This window comes from Diabrotica virgifera, chromosome 6, assembly GCF_917563875.1.
Source record: "Diabrotica virgifera virgifera chromosome 6, PGI_DIABVI_V3a".
NCBI classification, from domain to species: Eukaryota; Metazoa; Arthropoda; class Insecta; order Coleoptera; family Chrysomelidae; genus Diabrotica; species Diabrotica virgifera.
In genome coordinates this window covers 80,109,900-80,132,586 of record NC_065448.1, presented here as the reverse complement: position 1 = coordinate 80,132,586, position 22,687 = coordinate 80,109,900, and the positions used below count along the sequence as shown (strand labels likewise).

At 31.4% G+C, this 22,687-nt stretch overlaps 1 protein-coding gene across 3 annotated transcripts in view; it reads right to left on the bottom strand.

Moving 5' to 3' along the window:
* Positions 1-1,948: 1,948 nt before the first annotated feature.
* The window catches only part of LOC126886468 (regulator of telomere elongation helicase 1 homolog), a 115,651-nt gene continuing 94,912 nt past the window's right edge, over positions 1,949-22,687 (bottom strand). Inside the window, exons 10-11 of one of the 3 annotated variants that reach the window (XM_050653419.1) lie at positions 20,448-20,708; positions 1,949-3,617 (exon numbers count right to left, since the gene is read on the bottom strand). In XM_050653419.1, coding sequence (XP_050509376.1) covers positions 3,393-3,617; positions 20,448-20,708 — 486 coding nt within the window. In that variant the 3' untranslated portion in view covers positions 1,949-3,392. Of the gene's footprint in view, positions 3,618-7,753; positions 8,069-20,395; positions 20,709-22,687 lie in introns of those variants that run through there. The other 2 variants (XM_050653421.1, XM_050653420.1) reach the window with 2 other exon arrangements.

Below are 22,687 nucleotides of genomic sequence, written 5' to 3'. Positions count from 1 at the left end.
ATTTTTGAAATTTCGTAGTTTATAAACATTTAGAACAACTTTAAAGTATTGTCCGTAGAAAAAATCATTTTACATATTCGAAAAGTTGGTATTTTACACGAATTTTTAAAAATGTTGTTCAGTTGGTGACTAGTCGTGGTAAGTGAAGGGGGAGCTGGGAGCCGACAAATGCATGAGTTCAAAAACTAAAAAAGGCAACTTAAAACTACTATCATTTTCTATATCTCGGGATCTACTGAATATATTTTGATCTGATATACTGATATAAATATTTATAAACTACAAAATTTCAAAAATTTGGCTTTAGGATTTGTGAGATTAATTTTTTTATCTTTTTTTAATAGATTTTGATACTATCAGTCTTCTACTTTCGTTTGGCGTACTCAGAATTGCCCAATGTTCATTATTTTCTGTCTTATGTTATTGCAAAATAAATGTCTCTGGGATAAACAAATAGAATAACTTTTAAACTAATTAATGGATCGGTCTCAAATTTTGAGGGTTGGTTAAGTACCAAAATAGCCAACTTTGGGTGAAACCCTAAAATTTCTAAGTTAAATTTAGTAAAAGTTATTAACAAATATCGATTTTCATTTATTTTGCAATTTGCGAAGCAACAAATTAACTTTTTAACTTTCAAAAATTGGTATTTTGAAGGTTTTTCAATGTTCTAAAAAATTAAATTTTGTAGTTTTATGTCAATTGTTTAGCTTTTGAATAGGGTGCAAAAAATCGAAAAAATTGCGATTTTTTCAATAAATTGTTAATAATTAAAAACGGACGCGAACTCTAGGCAGGAAACAGGTAGGTTTTCTTCCTATAGGTCTACAATAATAAAAAAGTAGTCGGCTACCTGGATCTTTGAGTGTCCTGAGAAAATCCTTATTACCCTGGACTATAACATTTGGAGAAAAGAGGACTCTATATTTACTTTTGTTGAGGGGCTATGGTAGTGTCGTTTTACCAAAAAAAAAAGGAAAGAAGGTTTTAATTATGTCATCTTTACATGCCCACAGTATAAAGAGGGACAGTAGAAACACTCTCCGAAAAATTGGAAGTAAAATCTGTAGTCGCGCATGGCGACCGCGCAATGTTCTTAGTCGCTTTTGCCCCACTCTCGCATTGCTAGTCGCATAGAAACGTACGGATTTTAACAGGGAAAACCCGCATCCACCACTGATGAATTACGAATTGCGTACTGCTGGAATTACTTCTTGAGATCAAAGCGCCGACAGAGGAGTGGTTTTACTGTGGAACCTCTATATACTGTGACATGACACTGATAATGTTAATGAAGAATGCTCTAAACCCGAAGTTATCTTATTTTACAATGACACAAAATGTGATGTAAATGTGGCTGATGAAATGGTTTCATCACACAATGTTGCTAGAAATACTAAGCGCTGACCATTAACTATTGTTTATGGAATTCTCAATGTAGCTAGCCTTAATGCGTTTACTATTACTAGACAAAATAATCCAGATGTGGATTTTGGCAAAAACAGAAAATTATTTGTAAAAGCTTTGAGATTAGAGTTGGTCAAGGATTATAATATGACTTCTCGAGCAACAACATCAGGGTTAAATCCACACATCCGTAATGCCATAGGTAAATATTCTGGTCGGCCAATCCAACAACAACCAGATCCATCACCAAATAAAAGAGGTCACTGTAAGTATTGCAAAAAACGAAAAACTCGTTATTTTTGAAAATTTTACAAATGTTAGCTCTGCATAGAGCATATGACAGCAACTTGCGCAGTATGTTCAGGAAATCATACCGAAATAATAATATATCTTAAATTACATATTACATTTTCTGCGCAGGGGGTTAATATTTAGTTTTGAGTTTATAAGTAACTTGTTTCACATGGTCTTGATCCAAAAACATAATTTTTGTTATGCATTTAAATTTTCTTTATAGTTTTGTAAATTAGCAATAAAAAGATTACCAAAAATTAGTGTTTTTATTTGACGTCACATATCTATACAAAAACAGCAGTAATATCATTTTTAGTAAGACATATAGTATAAACGTAAACCAATAGGTTTTACAAAAAAAGAATCTAAATTTGTATGTGCCAAACGTTAGGAAAAAAAATTACACAATTTTTGGTCCTGACAGGCCACCGTCGTGTACTCATGTAATTCTAGAAGGGGTCGTACATCGGAGTGTTAATAGTTCACTATTAAACTCAATTTTTTCTATTATGAATACAATACAAAATACCACACATGCCAAAATAAACGTACAAGAACAAAAAAGTCTGATTGAATGGCAATTACATCTACGAGCGACACAATACTGGCAGTGGAGTCTGGACCTATCCATCTGCGACATGACCTTGACGACGCGCCTTTTCCCGATCTTGAGCGACAATTTACGGCTCCGTGGAGCCGCCCAATATTATCGCTGTTGTTTTCATTGATTACGTTTCATTTTACTGCTACTGCTAGCGTTAGGCTACGGCCAGACAAGGAACAATTTACAACGTTGTAAGAGTGTACAGGATTTATATTAGCATCCAAAAAATAAGAGTAATCCATTTCGATTTAATTTTTAAAAGTCTCAAACAAATATTATTTACATATACTGTTTACATTACGTAAATGGGTGACATTGCTTCGGCTTCGGCAATGTAGGCCACTCGTTTTGAAAACAACGGAGTCAGCAATTATGTAATATTAGTAATTCACGGTCACATTCAAGTATGAAATCATAACAAACAATTGGGATTTATTTATAGATACATAGACAGTAAAGAAAGGGATTATTCATTATTCAGAAACCGACGTGGTTAGAGTAGAGACATTATCCATCCCGAAACCAACTAGTTACTGTTCTACATAGTGTTGTAAATAAATATATTTCGGTAATTAGTGTTTCAACTAAATCAACCCCATCATCGGGGGTAACAACCCCCAGTACCAAGATAAGAGCAGTAAAATAAAGCGCTAAAAATGGGTCCTATCCTATGTTGCTGCGCGATATTTTACAGCTCAGTCTGGCCATCCACTACACTCACCGTGGGACCCATTTTTCGTGCTTCATTTTACTACTCTTACAGCGCTGTAAATTGTCGCTTGTCTGGCCGTGGCCTCAATCTGTCGCTCGTGGAGCCCTAGCCTTAAGCTATTAAGTTAATATATACTTACACCGTAATGCTTTGACAAATAGTGGATTAAATAAATAATTTGGCCTTTAATTTCATCGAGAATAAAAAATGAGTACCTATAAAATGGAAAAAGATCACGATTTCTTTAAAAAAATTTCGGAAAAAACTGTCTTTGTTAACTAAATCTAGAACAAAAAAAATTTAAACTATTACTCATAATATTGTTTCGTTTTTCACTGGACGGTCCAATTTGTACAAATCAAATTAATTTTAACCTCAAATATCAAGGAAACCATTTTTTCGACAATAGTTGCTGAAATCTGACTTATGATCTACTTTAATATATGATTCTAAACCCGGAATTAGATATTTTAAGTGGCTCTTTGTCTTAAATATAGCATCTAAACTAGACGTTAAGGAACCTAATTCACTCACAGCCTTATAATTCTGTATGGCCTCTACAAATGCCTTAAATGAAGTATCATCTAGATTTTTTCTCACCTAAAAATGAATACATGTATTAAAATATGACTATTAAAACAATTTAAACATAATATACCTACGCCAAAACTAAATAAAGCAGAATTAAGAAGCGCGTCTACTGGTATTGGCGATGTTAAGTCACAATGACAACCTCTCGTGGATTTCGGCGGAACTAAAATTAAAGCCGTTTTTCTTTTTATTGTCCTGCTATAATGGCGCGTTTTTAATGTCAAATCGTTGTTAAAATCGTTGTCAGTATTTTCGAAAATCAATAAAGTGAAAAATTTAGTAGTTCCATCGATTAACCTACCAGCATCAGTAGAATTAAAAATAAAAGGGGTTCCTCCTAAATTTACTCCAAATATTCTACAACACAACATACAAATAAGAACACTTTTGATAAAAGGTTTGTAAGCTTTTAAATAAATCTTTTGTATTAAAATTTATTAATTACATTGATTTTCAAAAATACTGACAACGATTTGACATTAAAAATCCACCATTATAGCAGGGCAATAAAAAGAAAAAGGGCCTCAATTTTAGTTTCGCCGAAATCCACGAGAGGTCGTCATTGTGACTTAACATCGCTAATTGTAGATTCGTTAAATAAAATATGTATTATATTTATACAGTGTGTCGTATTTAAGATGAAGACAGCCCTATACATATTTCGGCTATCAAAATAAATACAGATTTGAAGTTTTGCATAGTCATACAGGTTAAAGGTTTACATTTTTTAAGCTACCCAATAGTAGATGATCCAATATAAGGTCGATCTGCACCGGGATAAAAATCATTGGATATGTAATTTAGTAGGTTAACAATAAAAAAAAACAAGAGGTGCCCGATATAATTTTGTTCTGAATACAATTATTACATAATTGATGATTAAAAATTGACTTTTTTATAAAGTAAAAAAAAAATCGGCTGAGGCAGATATTTTAGATTTTTTGGTTCATTATAAACAAAAAAGGTCTTTTGTAATTTTCTCTTAAGTAGATCATTTTCGAGATATAAACAATTTAAAACTGAAAAAAGAATGAAAGGTGACGATTTTCAATGCTCAAAAATACAAGTAAAAAATATTATTTTTGTGATCATCATGTACCTAAATTCAAGATAAAACCTTCTTCTATGAGGTCCTGATAAGAATTTTGGCCATGTTTCATTCTGAAATATATTCTTTTAATTATTAATGAGGAAAGTTTCTTATGGGAAGACGGGCGATCGGGCTGCTTTAACAACTAAAAAACAATGGTTTAAAATGAAATAAGTTCAAAATACTTATGAAGAACTGATAGAATAGGGTTTGAACTTGAATTTAGGTACTTCGTAATTTCAAAAATGATATTTTTTACTTATGTTTTTGAGTCTTGAAAATCGTCATCTTTTATTCTTTATCAATTTTAAATTGTTTATAACTCAAGAACGAACAACTTACGAGAAAAATTACAAAAGACCTTTTTTGTTTAGAATGATCCAAAAAATCTGAAATAATATCTGCCCAGCTCAAATTTTTTTTATTTATGAAAAAAGTCATGTTTTAATTAATTATAGTAAGAACGAAATTAGATCGACCACCCCTTGTTTATTATAATTTTTAACATACTAAATTACATATCCAATAATTTTTATCCATTAAACAGATCGGTGCAAATCGACCTTATATTGTATTTAGACGACAACTGAAATTTAAATTTTAAATGCGGCCTACTACAAATCCACAAAGAGGGTAAGTTTTCAATACTTTGCTTCGCGTTAGAGATATCGGAACAAGTTATTTGCAAAAAAATTTGCTCCAATTATTATTCAGACCCCACATACCAAATTTAATGATAAAATTCACATGTTTAGTCTTTTTCATTATTTTTGCCAACAACTACACAAAATTATTATTTTTTTATTCGGTAAACTAGTGTGCCATGGAAATAATTTGATATGCGTAAAATCATTAACGTCAGTTAGATTAAACGTTCAGTTTATTACATTGAGTGCTATTTAGTGATCACCGAATTAATGTGCCGTTGACTTTAAACGAAAAAATCGAAATAATACGATTGCTTGGAGATTTTTGGATATACTATTGTCCTATGGAAAGTAAAATCTGTACAATATAATCAATTTAATAGTGAAATTCTTCTCTTCTTCTTTCTCGAAACTCCTTATGCCCCTCAGGAGCGTCGGAGGTTTTATTCATCCTCTATCCATATCTTGCGGTCCTTTGCTAACTCTTTCATTTGTTGATGTGTTTTTCCTGTCCAATTTCTATAATCTGATCGATCCATCTCTTCCTTGGCCTCCCTTTCCTTCTTTTACCATATCTTTTTGATTCCATCACCTGCTTTGGTAGTCTTCCTTGGTCCATTCTGTTAATGTGTCCATACCATTTTAATTTTCTTTTTTGGATCTTGGTTATTATCGATTCCTGTTTCAGTCTTTGTCTAAAATCTTCATTTCTTATTCTGTCCAATTTCGTTTTTCCTGCTATTTTTCTCAGCTGCTTCATCTCCGCTGCGTTTATTGTACTGTCTATTTTTGCATTGTTTACCCATGTCTCAGTTGCATATATTAAAGTTGGTACAGATATTGCATTGTATACCTTCAGTTTTATTTCTTTATCTATTTCTTTCTTTCCAAATATTGTTTTATTTAGTGTATAGTAGATCGTATTTGCTTTTCTCGCCCTGTATGAGATTTCTTGATCTAGCTTTCCATCCTCTGATATTATTACTCCCAGGTATTCAAACGTCGAGACTGTTTCTATTATTTCGTTTTTGCACCTAAATATCGTTTGGTTTATTTCTTCCCTTTTCTTTTGGGCTACTATCATGGTCTTAGTTTTCTTTACATTTACCTTCATTTTCAAATTTTCTATTTCTTCCACCCAGATATCGATTAATTTTTGCATTTTCTCTTTATTGTCTGCTATTATTACTAGGTCATCTGCATATAGTAATCCCTCCATTCTCACTGGTACTAAATTCCTGTACCCTATTGTTGACTGTAATTGCCTTGACCTTCTTTTAGCGCTCTTCATTACTCTATCCATTAAAAATATAAACAAAACTGGGCTGAGACTGTCCCCTTGTTTTATTCCTCTCCTTAGGTTTATTATTGGTAATCTGTTTCCGTTTATTTGTACTTTACGTTAGCAAGTACGTTTCTATACGTACTTTTTACCACGCTTACTATCTTTTGCGGGATTTGCAGGTCTTCCATTACTGACCATATTACTTCTCTATAGAATCAAAAGCAGCTTTAATATCTATAAACGTAATATATAAGTCTTCTCCTATTTCGTTTTTCCTTTCAATTATATTTCTCAGTATGTATATACTATCTGTTGTTCCTCTTTCCTTCCTAAAAGCAGCTTGCTATGGTTAGTATGTCCTGTATGTTTTTTTTTCAATTCATTTCGCTCATTTCTAATTCCTCTTATTTGTTTCCTTTTTGTTCCTTTCATGCTTCTTATTTTATTCCAAAACTGTTTATTGTTATTCCCAAAACCTTCGTTCAATTCTTCACCGAATTCCTTTCAGCTCTTCTTCTTCGCATCTTTTACTAGTTCTTTCACTATATTTCTCTGTCTTCTGTATTCGTCTTTGTCTTGCTCGTCATTTGTGTTTAATAGTGAAATTCATGTAATTTAAATTCTATAGTACTCCCTCTGTAGCTCAGTAGTAAGAGAGCCAAGCTTTCGATCCACCAGACATTGATTTTCTGGGAATATTAATATTTACAATTTATAACCCAGTAGGGATTATCACTGGCACAGTATCTAGAATTTTGAGATCATACAATCCCGTTAATGGTGAATGTAGCCTCATCGGTAAATATAATCTTATTCAGAAAATGCCTGTAATTTAAAAAATTGCCTTGAGCCCAATAGCAATAATTTAATGTTATATTCTTATCATCTTATTTTAACGTATGTAAGAACTTTGGTTTACAGGGCTTGATTTGGTGACGTACGAAACATTTTCTGATTTCATCCTTACTAATATTCAGCTGAGATGATAAATCTCGAAGACACATTAAAGGGAAAGTCTTAGAGGTTGTCTGTATACCATAATTATAAAACTTACATACAAGTAAAAACTTCGGTTTGTATAATGGTACAAAATTTATTAAAACTTTAAAAAAGTCATCCAAATGAAACAAAAACACATCAGAACGTCTTCGATCTAATCAGATCATCTTCAGTTACCTAGAATGAAGTATTCCCACGTTAAAAAGAATGCAAAAGGTAAAATTGTGAGTGTTATGAAAAAACATGTGGTAAATACTTACATTCTGTGTAGTAAATGAAACTAGCCCACTAGTTGAAATAAAGTCATCATAAATACATGGTTGTTGATTACAATATACATTTGTAAAACGACACTAGGTCGATGTGAACGGATTTTAATACTCAAAGAGCAACATGGCTTCCCTGCTCGAACAAACTGAAGTGGTACTTGCCAGAACAACTGATACAGACAGAATGGAATATATAAGGAAGTGAAGACCAAAAATGTCAAGGATGACATGACAAGGTAGTCAGTTTTTGGTTACGACTGAAAATTAATGTAGTTACTGAATTTTAAATTTATAATTGTACTGTATGAATTATTATTGGTTTAATTCATTTTTAATTTAAGTAACTGTGAATTTATATATAATTTTGTAATAAATCTATATTGATAAAAGAAAAGATTATTTATTTAATAAAATTACTGAAAAATTAAGAGTAAAACCTTTGCAATCGAAGCTATGATGTCATAAATAGGAGAAAATTGATATAAATTAACAACATTTGTATAATTACTAGTTTTGATGGGAAATAAGCCACAATTTTACTTAAAAAATGATTTTATTAACGTTTCGACGTCCAAATCGGATGCCGTTGTCAAAATACAAAAAATATTAATGAATTAAACAAAAATGTTGTTGCTTAGTAAAAAATTCTTCTAATAATTTATTTAATCTGACTCATTTATATCGGCAATTCAGACATATATTATACATTTTAAAGTAGAAGACTTTAAAATGATATTGCCAATATTAACGAGTTGCGTTCCTGGGACGACTTTACTGAAAGATAGTTCATTCGATTACATGAAATCAACCCCAGCTCAAGAATATCCGTCAAAAAAAATCATAACATGTGATCTGTCTTTAAAAAGACAACCACATGCAACGGTGACAGTAAAATTCTCGCGTTAGAGATTCCATAGTAAATCACGAGGGAAAACCCAGGAAAAAACCTCGTGATACTATCCCGACATCGTGAGTATTAGATCTTACTTTTGTTTACTCTCAAAACTAATACCAAATTCTGACCCTAATATTTATGTATGTACCTACATATCTAATTTTAAATTATAAATAATATTAATAATACATATATATATATATATATATATATATATATATATATATATATATATATATATATATATATATGAAAAACAAAAAAACAAAAGATGTAAATCTTTGAAACACACTCAGTGATCAAAAGATCTAAGTTATTGGTTTACCGACCAAACGTAACTAAATCAAACAAATGAAATAGAGAATGTGGAAAAATGGTGGATGTGTGAATTGTTCGTAAGGGGATTTTTCCACATTCTCTATTTCATTTGTTTGATATATATATATATATATATATGTGCATTTGCTACCCATACACCTCCGATTGCTACATCCTTAGTTCGAGTGTGCCTCCGATTTTACGAGTTCGCCTCCGAAATCGGAGGCGAACACGTACAGTCATGTTTCTTGTGCATTTATTTGCTAACTCGTCTGTATAAGGCGTTTGCCAATTTTTTAAGTAGAGGTAAAATCGAGTCATTAACGTCTATCGATATACATTTTAGTTCGCCGTATCTGGCGTCAGAGGCGCAGCTTGTTACACGCGTATATTCTGTCGTTAGCCGAAGGTAGTGGGCGCCTCCGATATATACGCTATGTGCACCGGTTCACTTCGCCTCTTAGTAGTGGCAACATCGCAATCATTTAATCGCATAATGTAGTCGGAACCTAATACACAATGATTATGAATAGCTAGATATAAGACACTGCAACGCTAATATTTGTATTTTCTCACCGTAATAGAAAATTTTATGCAAGTTTGCATTTGACTAAATTCGTATAATTTCGGGGTAATCTTAAATTTATCAGATCCTAAGTAGGTGTCTATCTTTATCTATTTATAAAATAGGGCCCGTGATTTAAATTAGAAAGTCTAAAAGGACAAAATTTAACTTTCTTTTTGCGTACATGGCTTTCAATAGTAATAGCACTTAATAGTGATGTAATTAATATGAGTCATACTTTTCTTGTACTAAACGTACCATACAATTGTTTTATGTTTTATTAACACTGTCCTTATTCTTATTCCTTTATTTTGATGTTAATCAAACTCGATACTGAAACACAGCTTTTAATGTAAATAATATGAAAAGAAATTAAGGCCGTTCCTCGCGATTCTGGGCATAGGAAATTCCAATGTTAAAGTTTAAACAAAATGACGCAAAAACTATGGCAGATATTGAGATAATTCTTTTTTTATATGAAAGGTCCTAAAAAATTCTAGCGCACTATTTGTGTATGAATTATGAAATTGTTTAAACAATACACTTTTTAAAAATATTTTTGTTTAAAATAACATAAAAAATAGTAAAATAAATATGGCGCTATAAAATTTTTCGCACTTTCCGAATCTGTTTTTATTTTTTAAATAAAGTGTAACACAAAACAGCTATTTTGTTTAAACTTTTTAAAAAATCCAAAGTGCTGGTAAAAATTGTCTCTGTTGATCCGGCACAGGCTCTCCTTGTCGATATCTAGCCGACAGGTAGATATCGACAACGATATAGGTACGCTCTCTCGCTTTGGGGTAGAGTCATAAATATTTTGAAAAGGTTTATTCAGACTTTTGACAAACCAGTGTGATAGTTTTTACAATGGGTAGTTCTCGAAGACGTTTATGTGCGCCACGCAAAAGTCGACGTCGATTGAGGAAATTTTATGCAAGCCATCAGTAAGTACCGATTATTTAATTTAATTTTTTGTTTGAATAGAAGTATTTTCTGTTGATTTTTGGCATTTTCCTTCTAAATTTTTATACTAACTGTTTTTATAACAACATTATGGTTCCGTTTTACTTATATAATAATAATAATTGTAGATTGCAGCCAGTATATTTTTTTGTATTTCAATCAGAATTCTTTTCTTTTCTTCTTTACATGAGCTTAGAGCATATATTTTGCAGTAAAATCAATGTAAGATCAGATCCTGGAGTTTTCTTGGGATTTATGTTTTCTCGTATTTCTTTTTTAATGTAACGGGAGTAATTTCTGAGCTAACTTGAATTGTTTTCATCCCTGCTAGGTCTACTATATTTTGTTCATTTGTTAAAAATTTTGTGCTAAGTAATTTGAAACCTCTCTGAATTTGCCTGACTATTTCTTGCCCAATTTCCATTTTCTATTCTAATTGAAGGGGTGGTTGAGTGACTGGTCATTTATTGGAAAAAATTTCATCTTTATTTATAATCTAGATTTAAAAAACTCGTAAAAAATTGGATTTCGGAGCATCATTTTATTTTCTGTATATACATGAATATGAAAATATAGTTAAAAAAATCATCAGAAAGTAATATATCTATAATTTTTTAGGAAAGCAAAGCTTACTGTGTGGATGAAATTCCGAACACGGCACTTGAAAGTGAAGTTCGTCCTTCAACGAGTGCGTAAGTGAACCATTTTTTCTCATTATCTAGTAATAATTTGCAATAACAAAATTGCGTTTTTTAGATATGGCCAAGTAGATTCTGGAATTCGAACAGAGGGCGTTTCTAAAGAGTTTCAGATTCTTGAAAAATCAGGGCAAATGGAAACTTTGTAAGTAAAATATATTTCTCAGAGAGTTGGACCATAAACACTTTATTTTCAGGTCACCTTCCAAAATTTGTGGAAGAACAATTGTAGACGTCATTTTTCCAAAGCTCTGCTAAGTTTTCCACACTGTGGTCTATTTTCTTGTGATGGTAGCACAGTAGAGTTGTTGAAAGAAACTAGGAAGGGATTGGAATCGACTTTTCTATTCCAGTGTAACACCTGTAAGTCAACTGTGGAAGTTTCCACTGATGATCCATATTCGAAACAGACTCCAGTCAATACTGCTGCTGTAACTGGAGTGATATCGATTGGATTGGGATATGCCAATTTAAAAGAATGGTGTTCTACCCTAAATATGCCAGTGATGTCAAAAATCTACAAGAAAATAGAAGGAAAGCTGATGGACAATTTCTATAATACAGCCACGGAATTGATGCTAGCTGCTGGAAAAGAGGAAGAAAGTCTAGCACAAGAATGGGGTGAAGTTGATCCAGAAGATGACAAAGCTGTCATTAGTGTAATAGCTGATGGTGCATGGGCAAGAAGATCTAATAAATCTATATTTTCGGCCAATTCGGGTGTGGCTTCTATCATAGGAAAAAGAACTGGCAAACTATTGTATTTAGGTGTAAAAAACAAGTATTGTTGTGTGTGCGTCAAAAAATTCTATCACTCCACACGTATGTTACAAAAATTATAACGGTACTTCGACTGCAATGGAAAGCGCAATTGTTGTAGAAGGTTTTAAACAGAGCATACAAATGCACAACTTGAAATATAAATATTTTATTGCTGATGGCGACAGCAGCACGTACAAAAAAATATGTGAAGCCAAACCGTACGGCAATAACTTTTTTATTGAGAAAATCGAGTGTAAAAACCAAGAAAGGTGGCTATCAGTTAAGGTGTTTGGCGGCAGCAGTGTCATATAATTCCCGTGGAAATTATTTAAATAATATATTGCAAAATATAAGCAAAAATGCAACTGGTCATTACCAAAATTTATTTTCTCAAAGAAAAATTAAAAAATGGATACAAGAAAAAAAACCAAAAAAAATATTTTAAAAAACAAAGTAATAATAAACCTGATAAAGACTATGGTCTAAATGCAGAAGAGTCAGTTCAGTTGTCGGATGAAGAATTCGAAGCAAAAAAACAGGAATTTTTAAAAAATCTGGTAAAAAATATCTCAGAAAGAACAGAGATTTTTAATAATACCACTGCTCAAGGTAGTAGTGATGCTTGGTATGTAGAACGTCAACAACGGTTAACGTCCAGCAATTTCGGAAAAATATGCAAATTGCGAGAGAAAACAGACAGAACTAAAACTATTGAAGCAATATTGAATCGAACGTTTTGTTGAAATAGATTTACGGAATATGGAATTGCGAACGAACCGAAAGCAAAAGAAATGTTAGAAACAATTTTAAATATAAATATTGAACTATCAGGACTTTTCATACATGATGAATATCCCTTTCTTGCAGCTAGTCCTGATGGCTTAATAGGTGACTCAGGCGTAGTCGAAATTAAATGTCCATATAAAGCTAGAGAACTTACGCCTGAAGAAGCTATTGAACAAAAAAAACTTCAATTTTGCCAATTAATTGACGGTCAATTGCATTTGAAAAGAACTGATTCCTACTACCAAGATTGTACTACCAAGTACAAGGACAGCTATTTATTTCGAACAGCGAATACTGTTACTTTGCAGTATGGACCCCAAAAGGAATTTTATACGAAAAGATTTATAAAGATATAGAACTGTGGGAAAATATGCTACCAAAATTGCAAGATTTTTATTATAATTTTTATTTGAAACAACTTATAAAGAAGTTTAGTTTTCCATCGTAACTATATCGTTTTGTTGATAAACTTTTAAAATTGTACTTACAGTACTTTCTTAGAAGATGGTTACGACATAAAATTTTTCTCAACAAAATTATTCACATATGTATTTTCTAACATTTTTGATGAACACTACTATCTCCATCGGCTATTAAAAGTTTGTACGTAATGCCATGCGTGTACTACATTTTAATCCATCTAGAATTATTTGACTTTCCATTGCAGTCGAAGCTTTTGTCCAATTTTTGTAACATACGTGTTCATTCTTACCTTCTCCGTATAATTTACAGTAGGAACAGTATTTGTTCCTAAAACTTAATCTTTTGTGTTCTGTAACCAATAATGGCTACAGCTCCAGAATTGGGGTTATACTTTGTTTTATATCATACACTTTATTCAAAATAACCACATTATGAATTTTCGTGATCCAAAAATATTAACACAGAAAAAAAACAACCCTAACCTGCTTTCCTTGAGATCGTTCTGAAATTGATAATCACACACTTTTTAAGTTTGCATTAAATTTTGAACATAATTAAATATGTATCACTAATATTCCAGACTCACTAGTTTGCTTTTTTTAAGAAAAACAACTTACTTATTTTTTGTTACCATAGATTTTCTCAATTTCTTATGTACCCATATACGCTATACCCATAGTTACATTTAGTCTGTGTCAGCCATTTATTTGTGATTTAAAAATTTTTAATAATCAATCAAAGTACAGCTCCCGGAACGAACCATGGCCGATGTGAAACGCTGTCGACGATCGTACGCCCACTTAAACTCTACAAGTCTACACAGACAGGATTTCTCTCAACGACCATGGTTCGCTCCGGGAGCTGTATTGTCATTTAGATCATTACTTGAAAATTAACTAATCTTCTTTTAATTTTTTTATATGATGTTTTTTGAAGAAGGATGATTTGATACCTCTATGTACCTTTGATTAGTTGTAAATAAATTATTAAAGTTAAATAAATTTTACTTCTAAGGTCTGTTATTCTAATTACCCCATGATCCCACTGAATAGAAGATCGTCCACTTAATTGCTAAAGACAACATCACTGCTAAATTGTCCGTAAAAAGTGACAAAAAACAAAAGAAAATATACATTACAAAAAAAAAGGAATTCAGTAATACCGTGACCTCAAAATATCTCTCTATATTTACATTAGTTTGTTAATTTTGTTCTATTTAAAAATTTTAAATCTTAATTATTATTGTTCTCGAAAACATCACTTTGCATGATTCTAAATACTATAATTTACAATTTTATGAAAGTCTGTTATTCCAAGTAACCATAATCTTATTGAAGAGAAGAATGACAACAAGTTTATCATTGTATTGTTACTCCAGGGGTCTGTCGCTTCACTAATCGCCTCTAGTAGCATTTTTGACCTGAGATTTTAACAGATTTGGTTTATGTGCAGAAAGAAATTTTTGAAATAGGGATAGGCAACTCATTTTTACCGTTACGTTTTAAATGGTTGGGCCTTAAACAAAAAGTAATTCCAGGGGGTAACACTTATTCCAGCGCACTGTATATAATAATGTAATATTTTTTGCAATAAACATATTTCAAACGAATGACCATATTTACCGTGAGCCACTGTATAAGTTGAACAATAATATATAAGTTAAAAAATATAAAAAGAAATTTTTTTAAGTAACGCTTTTCTTTAGTTACGAGTGACTAAAATTAAAAATCCTATAAAAAAATCAACTAAAAAGCAAAAAATAAACAAAAATTGAAAAAAATCTAACACATTCGTCAAAGAAAAGCGTGGAGCGTGTTCATCGAATAAACAGTTTTCGCCCAACGCTTATCTTTAAGGAATGTGTTAAGATTTTTTCAATTTTTGTTTATTTTTTGCTTTTTAGTTGATTTTTTTTATAAGATTTTTAATTTCAGTTACTCGATTAGCTTGCTAATCACCGAAAAAAGGTTGTACAACTCGGGAAACCACCGGGCGAAAGCAATTACGCATTAATAATCTTTATCAATACCAATACCATATAAAAATAACAGAGAAGGTAAAATACAACAAAAAGTTGCGAAGATTATAAAGAGAAACCGAAGAACTGTACAGTACCTAATAAAAAGGCGGAAAGACTAAAAGAGAGGGTGCAAATAAATTCCAAACTAGAAATACGAAAAAGTTAAGTATAAGTATGAATCATATGTAGCAATCACGATAATTGAACGATAAATTTGGCAACATCTACAGAGGTGGACCCGCACTTGCAACATCATAAAAAATATGCAAATGAGGCCATAGAGTACGTTCAGTGTGTGGAGGCAAACACGAACTACACAAATAAAATAACTGTATAAAATTAGGTTAATAAATGTTTACCCCTCTTTCTTTGCCTTTATATTATACATCAAAATAAGGTTAATGATGCATTATATGTGCACATACTACCTTTAGTTTTGGTGGAGCGATGGACGTCTGTTGTATGTGCGGAGGCAAAAAGGATACAAATGCACATATATATATATATATATATATATATATATATATATATAAATAATACCATAATATAAAATCTGTACTAGCTCGATATGTTATTGACTTACTAATCCTGGTATTTTTTCTATCGAATTCCTCTTTTAGTATGGGTAACCACATCCTACTGCATTCTACCGAGGAATTTGCGACACAATTGGTTTCATTTAGCATAATTAGAGCCGCTTCTTTGATTTTTCTCTTTTTACTATCTGTTTCTTTCAGGACTATACTTGAATCTCTCCACTGAACTATGTTCATTATCCCATGCGTGTTGACATATTTGAGATCTATCAAATTCTCTATTTTTAACATAACACTGATGTTCACTTATTCTAACGTTTAATGGTCGTGATGTTTCACCTAAATAAAATTGTTCGCATTCACAAGGTGTTTTATAAATACAACTCTTTGTTCTTTCTTGTTCACTGTTAGGTTTATTGGCAATATCATTTTAAAGTCTTCTACTTTAAAATGTATATATGTCTGAATTGCCGATATAAATGAGTCAGATTAAATAAATTATTAGAAGAATTTTTTACTAAGCAACAACATTTTTGTTTAATTCATTAATATTTTTTGTATTTTGACAACGGCATCCGATTTGGACGTTGAAACGTTAATAAAATCATTTTTTTAGTAAAATTGTGGCTTATTTCCCATCAAAACTAGTAATTAAATTAACAACAATCAAAGTGATATAATGTTTACGATTAGTGTACGATTGCAGCTTAATAGGCTATTGATTATATGTTTTAGAAAGGAACTACAACGTTAACGGGATTTTATTGTTTCATGTAGTCAATGGACCTCTAGATATGAAAAAAACGCGGAGTGCTACCATCTAAAGGGGTGCGTTTTTGAGAAAGGGGTGAATTAGTCCCTAGGCACAGGGCGAATTAGGGTGAGTTCTATGCACTTTTGGTGCAAACACGTCTACAGAAAAATTGTTCCAGGTTAAATATACTATCGAAATATCACATTTTAAAGTCAAGAATACTTTTTTTTACAAAAATATATTCAAAAGAAAAACAAGAAAAAAACACGAAAGATAGCAATTTCGTTTTTTGCCCCATAACTTCTTTCCACGGGGATATAGGTATAGGCATTGCTTCACAGAAAAAAAACTTCCATCCTTCCTCTTTAAAATGGCGTTTGGTAAAGTCCCTGTAATTTATAGTTTCCAAAATATGATTTTTCAAATTTCGCCACTCTCAGCGATTTTGGGACATTTACCTTCTTACTTCGCAAACGTTGTTCTGTAACTTTTTTCTACGCATCTCTAGGTATACGCAATGGTACATTTAGTAGAAAGAGAAGTCACTTACCTTTAAAGTGGTCTATTGTATAAGGTTGTATGATTATTTTTAAGCAAGATATAGTTTTTCAAAATTTTATACTTTTAATGATTTTTGATATATTTTACGATTATTTTTAAATTTCTTATTATAACTTTTTTTATTGTATATTTAGGTATATACAGGGTGTTTCATTAATAATTGTCCATATAGTAACTGGGGAAACCTTAGCACAAAATACGAAGATTTAACCTAAAACACTTAAATAAAATGTGGTTCCTTACTGAGTTACAGGGTGTTTTATCTAAAAATTTAAAAACTATTTTTGAACAGCATTTTAAAACTATTCGACGTATCCTTCTCATATTTGGCAGGAAGTATAGGTACTGTACAAACTACTAAATTATGTTAAACAAGCGTTTTTGGGTATTACCAGAGGCGTACGACGGGGGAAAGTGAATGGTTGACCCTTTCCAAATTCTACGTCACTGGCAGAACTATGTTAGTTCAATTTTTAGATTCACCAATACTTTCTATGAACATAATATACTCTTCATTTGTAAAGAACAAGTCGTTAGTTTTCGAGATATTTGAAGTTAAAAATGAAACGGCATAGCTATTTTGATTAATGTTTTGTAACTCTCCATTTTTAACTTCAAATATCTCGCAAACTAATTATTTTATCGTTACGAATGAAGAATATATTGTTACATGGAAAGTATTTGAGAATATAAAAAATTTTCCAAAATAGCAATTCTGTCAGTGGCGTAGAATTTAGGAAGGGTCAACCAGACACCATCCCCTGTCGTAAGCCTCTGGTAGTAGCTAGAAACGTATATTTATCTTAATTTAGTAGGGTGTACAGTACCTACACTTTCTGCCTAGTATGATAGGGATACCCCAAATAGTTTTAAAGTAATGGGTACAAATAATTTTTAAATTTTAATAATATGAATCATACATAAATTAATCAAAATAACTCTGTGCCGTTTCATATTTAACTTCAAATATCTCGAAAACTAATGATTTTATCGTTACCAATGAAGAGTATATTATTTACGTAGAAAGTATTGGAGAATCTAAAAATGGCACTAAAATAGTAATTCCTCCAGTAGCGTAGAATTTAAGAAGGGTCAATCATCCACTATACCCTGTCGTACATGAAAAGGATACGTCGAATGGTTTTAAAATGGTGAGCAAAAATAGTTTTAAAATTTCTAGATAAACACCCTGTAACTCAGTAAGGAACCACATTTTATTTAAGTGTTTTAGGTAAAATCTTCGTATTTTGTGCTAAGGTTTCTCCAGTTACTATATGGACAATTATTAATGAAACACCCTGTATATTGTACAGTAAAAAAGAAAGCTTATTTTCTTTAGTTTAAAATAGTGTATTGTAAAAAATTCTAGGACTATTTTTAAACCAGATATTCTTTTTCAAAATGTTACATATACACATGCAATAGGTCACACTAAGTTGGAACCATATATGGAAAACTTTTTTAGTATTAACTTTATGAAAAATAGGTATTCTTTATAAAATTCTTTGCATAGTCTAAGACCTAAGATGCAATCATCAGATATAAAATTTTATTAATAGTGTATGAGGTATGTTAAAAAATATGAATTTCGCTCAAGAGTAAAGTACCTTTATATTTCACAATATCGAAAAGTGTTAAGAAAAGTTATTTTAAATTAAAAATTATGTTATAATATGCAATTATATTCTTCTAATTGAAAAAAATAAAAAAATTTAAAATTTTTCTCAAATTACGGATACACTTGGATATCCTACGGATATCTTATTTAAAAATAGTCCTATAATTTTTTGCAATACACCATTTTGAAGTAAAGAAAATATGCTTTTTTATTTTACAATGTATATACCTAAATCTACAAGAAAAAAAGTCATAATGAGAAATTTAAAAAAGAATCATAAAAAATATCAAAAATCATTAAAAGTATAAAACCTTGAAAAAGCTTAACTTGCTTAAAAATAGTCATACAACCTTATACAACAGACCATTTTAAAGGTAATCGACTTCTCTTTCTACTGTATATACCATTGCATATACCTAGAAATACGTAGAAAAAAGTTACAGAACAATGTTTGCGAAATAATGGGCAAAATGGCCCAAAAATGCTGTGAGCGGCAAACTTTGAAAAATCCCATTTTGGAAACTATAAATCATAGATATTTTTACTAAACGTCATTTTAAAGTGTGAGGATGGAAGTTATTTTTCGCTGAAGCAATGCCTATACCTATATCCCTGTGGAAAAAAGTTATGGGGCAGAAAACAAAATTGCTTAATTTCATGTTTTTTTCTTGCTTTTCTTTTGGATATATTTTTGTGAAAAAAAAATAATTTTGACTTTAAAATGTGATATTTCGATAGTAAATTTAACCTGGAACAATTTTCCTGTAGACGTCTTTGTACCAAAAGTGCATAGAACTCACCCTAATTCACCCTGTGCCTAGGGATTAATTCATCCCTTTCTCAAAAATGCACCCATCTAAATGGTAGCACTCCGCGGTTTTCTCAAATTTGGAGGTTCATTGACCATATGAGATAATAAAATACCATTAACGTTGTAGTTCCTTTTAGCTTTCTTATTTTGAACATAATCAATAGCCTATAACGATATTTTTTAATTTTTAAAGTAATAAAAAATTTTGTAATATACAATTATAAAAAAATTATAATTATAAAAAATATCTTTATAAAAGTAGACACCAAAATGTTCATAATTATTGACATGTTAATAAATTTAGTTTTGGCGTATAACATACAGGGTATCTCAGAATTAATGCCCATACATTTAAGTCGACTCGTTAGTTTAAGGTACGTTTTTACTGGAGCGTCGATTACATTCATCGTTGATACATCATCAATACGACTTTTACTGTTACATCCAATTATAGCACATTTAAAATATTTAAATTTTTTAGCAAGTTAATTTTTTCATTGATACTTCGTTAGAAAACTACATTCTTGACAAAAAAACGTAAGTTTTCTATATCATACAACGTAAACTGCAGCAGAATAGAACTCGACGGCAGACATGACACTTTGGCAATGTGTAGGGAGTACGAGTACGGGTTAGCCCAATCGCAATAACTGTAAATGGGAATAAGTTAACGTAATAGAGTTAAATTTTAACCACTTTTAATATGTAGTGGTCTCCTGAACGAATTCTTAAAATGGACGTCAATTTGAGACACCCTGTTTACGAGAAATCTAATAATGCTAACCAGAAAGATAATACTTGTAGTAAAAATAATAACTAATCAGTGTTATAAGTACCATAATAATATACGCTTTGGTAACGTCGCCTTGCTCTTGCTTCGCTGACTTCGAAGAGTTTGGTACAACAGTCAATTTAATTTTTTTCGCAGGGTGCTTGCGGTCTTCTTTTGATGTTCGGTTATGAATGACAACTTCTCCTGTGCTATCCAAATTATCGGACGATGATGAGGCACTCAAACCGCCAGACTTATAATTCAAGTGAGTATTAAATTCGGCTGAAGGAGGTGCTAACGATTTTGCCTCAAGCACAGATTTATACTAAAAACAAAAATAATAATTATTCTTGATAATAGCATGGAATTTAAAAATAAAACAGCGGAAGAGGACGGTATATTGGAACTATTTTCTTGTGGGATTCCATACAATATCTTTAATGGTAATAAATAGAGTTCGGATTTAAAAGCATAAAGAAACGCAAAAAAAGCTCTTAAAAAGCATAACGATTTTATGTAAAAAAGCATTTTATTATACAAAAAGCATGAAAATAGGCATATAAGATTTGACAAACCATTTTTTTACGAAAATAAGAATAAAATATTTATAATTATTCCTAAGCTTAGCTTAAGAACTAGTAAAGACCTATTATAAATTTATAAATATAATATAATAAACAAAAAAAAAATAGATAACTGAAACAAAAATGCTTTAACCTAATTTTTATCGACACGCTTTACATGATGGAAAATATTTCATTTTTGTTTAAAGCATGAAATAACTATTAAATACTTATTTAAATGTTCCATCATAAAGTTTCGGCGCCTGTCACTCAAAACAGTTTTGTATATCGAAAAGCTTCTTTCAACGTCCACAATTATTGTTATCGGTGCATACTAATAATTTACCACTACTTCTTCTTCTTCTTCAAGTGCCATCTTCGTTCCGAAGGTTGGCGATCATCAGGACTATACGTATTTTCGAAACTGCTGACCGAAACAATTCGTTGTTGCTACAGCTATACCATTCCCGTAGATTCTTTAGCCAGGAGTTTCGTCTTCTTCCTATGGACCTTTTTCCTGCTATCTTCCCCTGCATAATTATTCAAAGCAGTTCATATCTTTCGCCTCTTGTAATGTGTCCCAAGTACCTATTGCAGTTTTCGTTTTTTGATGGTAAATATGACTTCCTTTTCTTTATTCATTCTTCTCAAGATCTCGACGTTTGTGACTCTCTCCGTTTATGATATTCTCAAGATTCTGCGATACATCCACAGTTCAAATGCCTCTAATTTTTTGGTATCAATCTTTTTCAGCGTCCATGACTCCATTCCGTGGAACAGCACAGAAAGTACGTAACATCTCATCAGACGAAGTTTCATTTCAAGGCTCAAATCTCTTCCACAGAACACTCTCTTCATTTTAGTGAATATGGATCTGGCTTTTTCTATTCTTATTTTGATTTCTGCTGAGCTATCGTTGTCTTCATTCATAAAAGTGCCTAAATATTTGTATTTGCTAACTCGATCGATAAGTTCATTGTGTAAATATAAATTTTGGACATTTCGTGTTGATTTCGATATTACCATAAATTTAGTTTTTTTTTTATCTTCAAAGATAGTCCATATTCTTCGCTGCAGTCTTCTATCTTATTCACCAATGCCTGTAGCTCTTCAAGTGTTTCTGCGATCAGAACGGTGTCGTCGGCAAATCTCAGATTGTTTAATCTAACACCATTTATTTTAATACCTATGGATTGCTCAGAGAGTGTTCTATTCATTACGTCTTCGGAATAGAGATTAAACAGGGTAGGTGACAGTATATGGGCCATTCCACGAACATACGCCTGTTTTGGATTACTTCGACAACGAATATTTTACTGTGCAACATAAGAAGTACGAAAGTAAATGGCGCTAATAATTATTCCAATAAACAACAATGTAATTTGCAATTTACTTTTCGTTCTTCTTATTTTGCACAGTAAAATATTCGTTGTCGAAGTAATCCAAAACAGGCGTATGTTCGTGGAATAGGGTATACACACCCTTGTCTCACACCTCGCTTTATTTCAATTTCTTCAGTGGTATTATTCTCTACTCTAACTACTGCTTTCTGATAGTAGTACATATTTGCTATTAGTCGGATGTCTCGTTTATCTAAATTCTTTTCTGCCAGGAGTCTGATTAGGCGATCATGCCTCACACCGATTACCACTACTGCCGGATCCATATTTATATCATAAACGTGTTCTCCATTTAAAACTAGAAATATTTTCTTTATCTTTGTAAATCCTTTGTTTTTTGT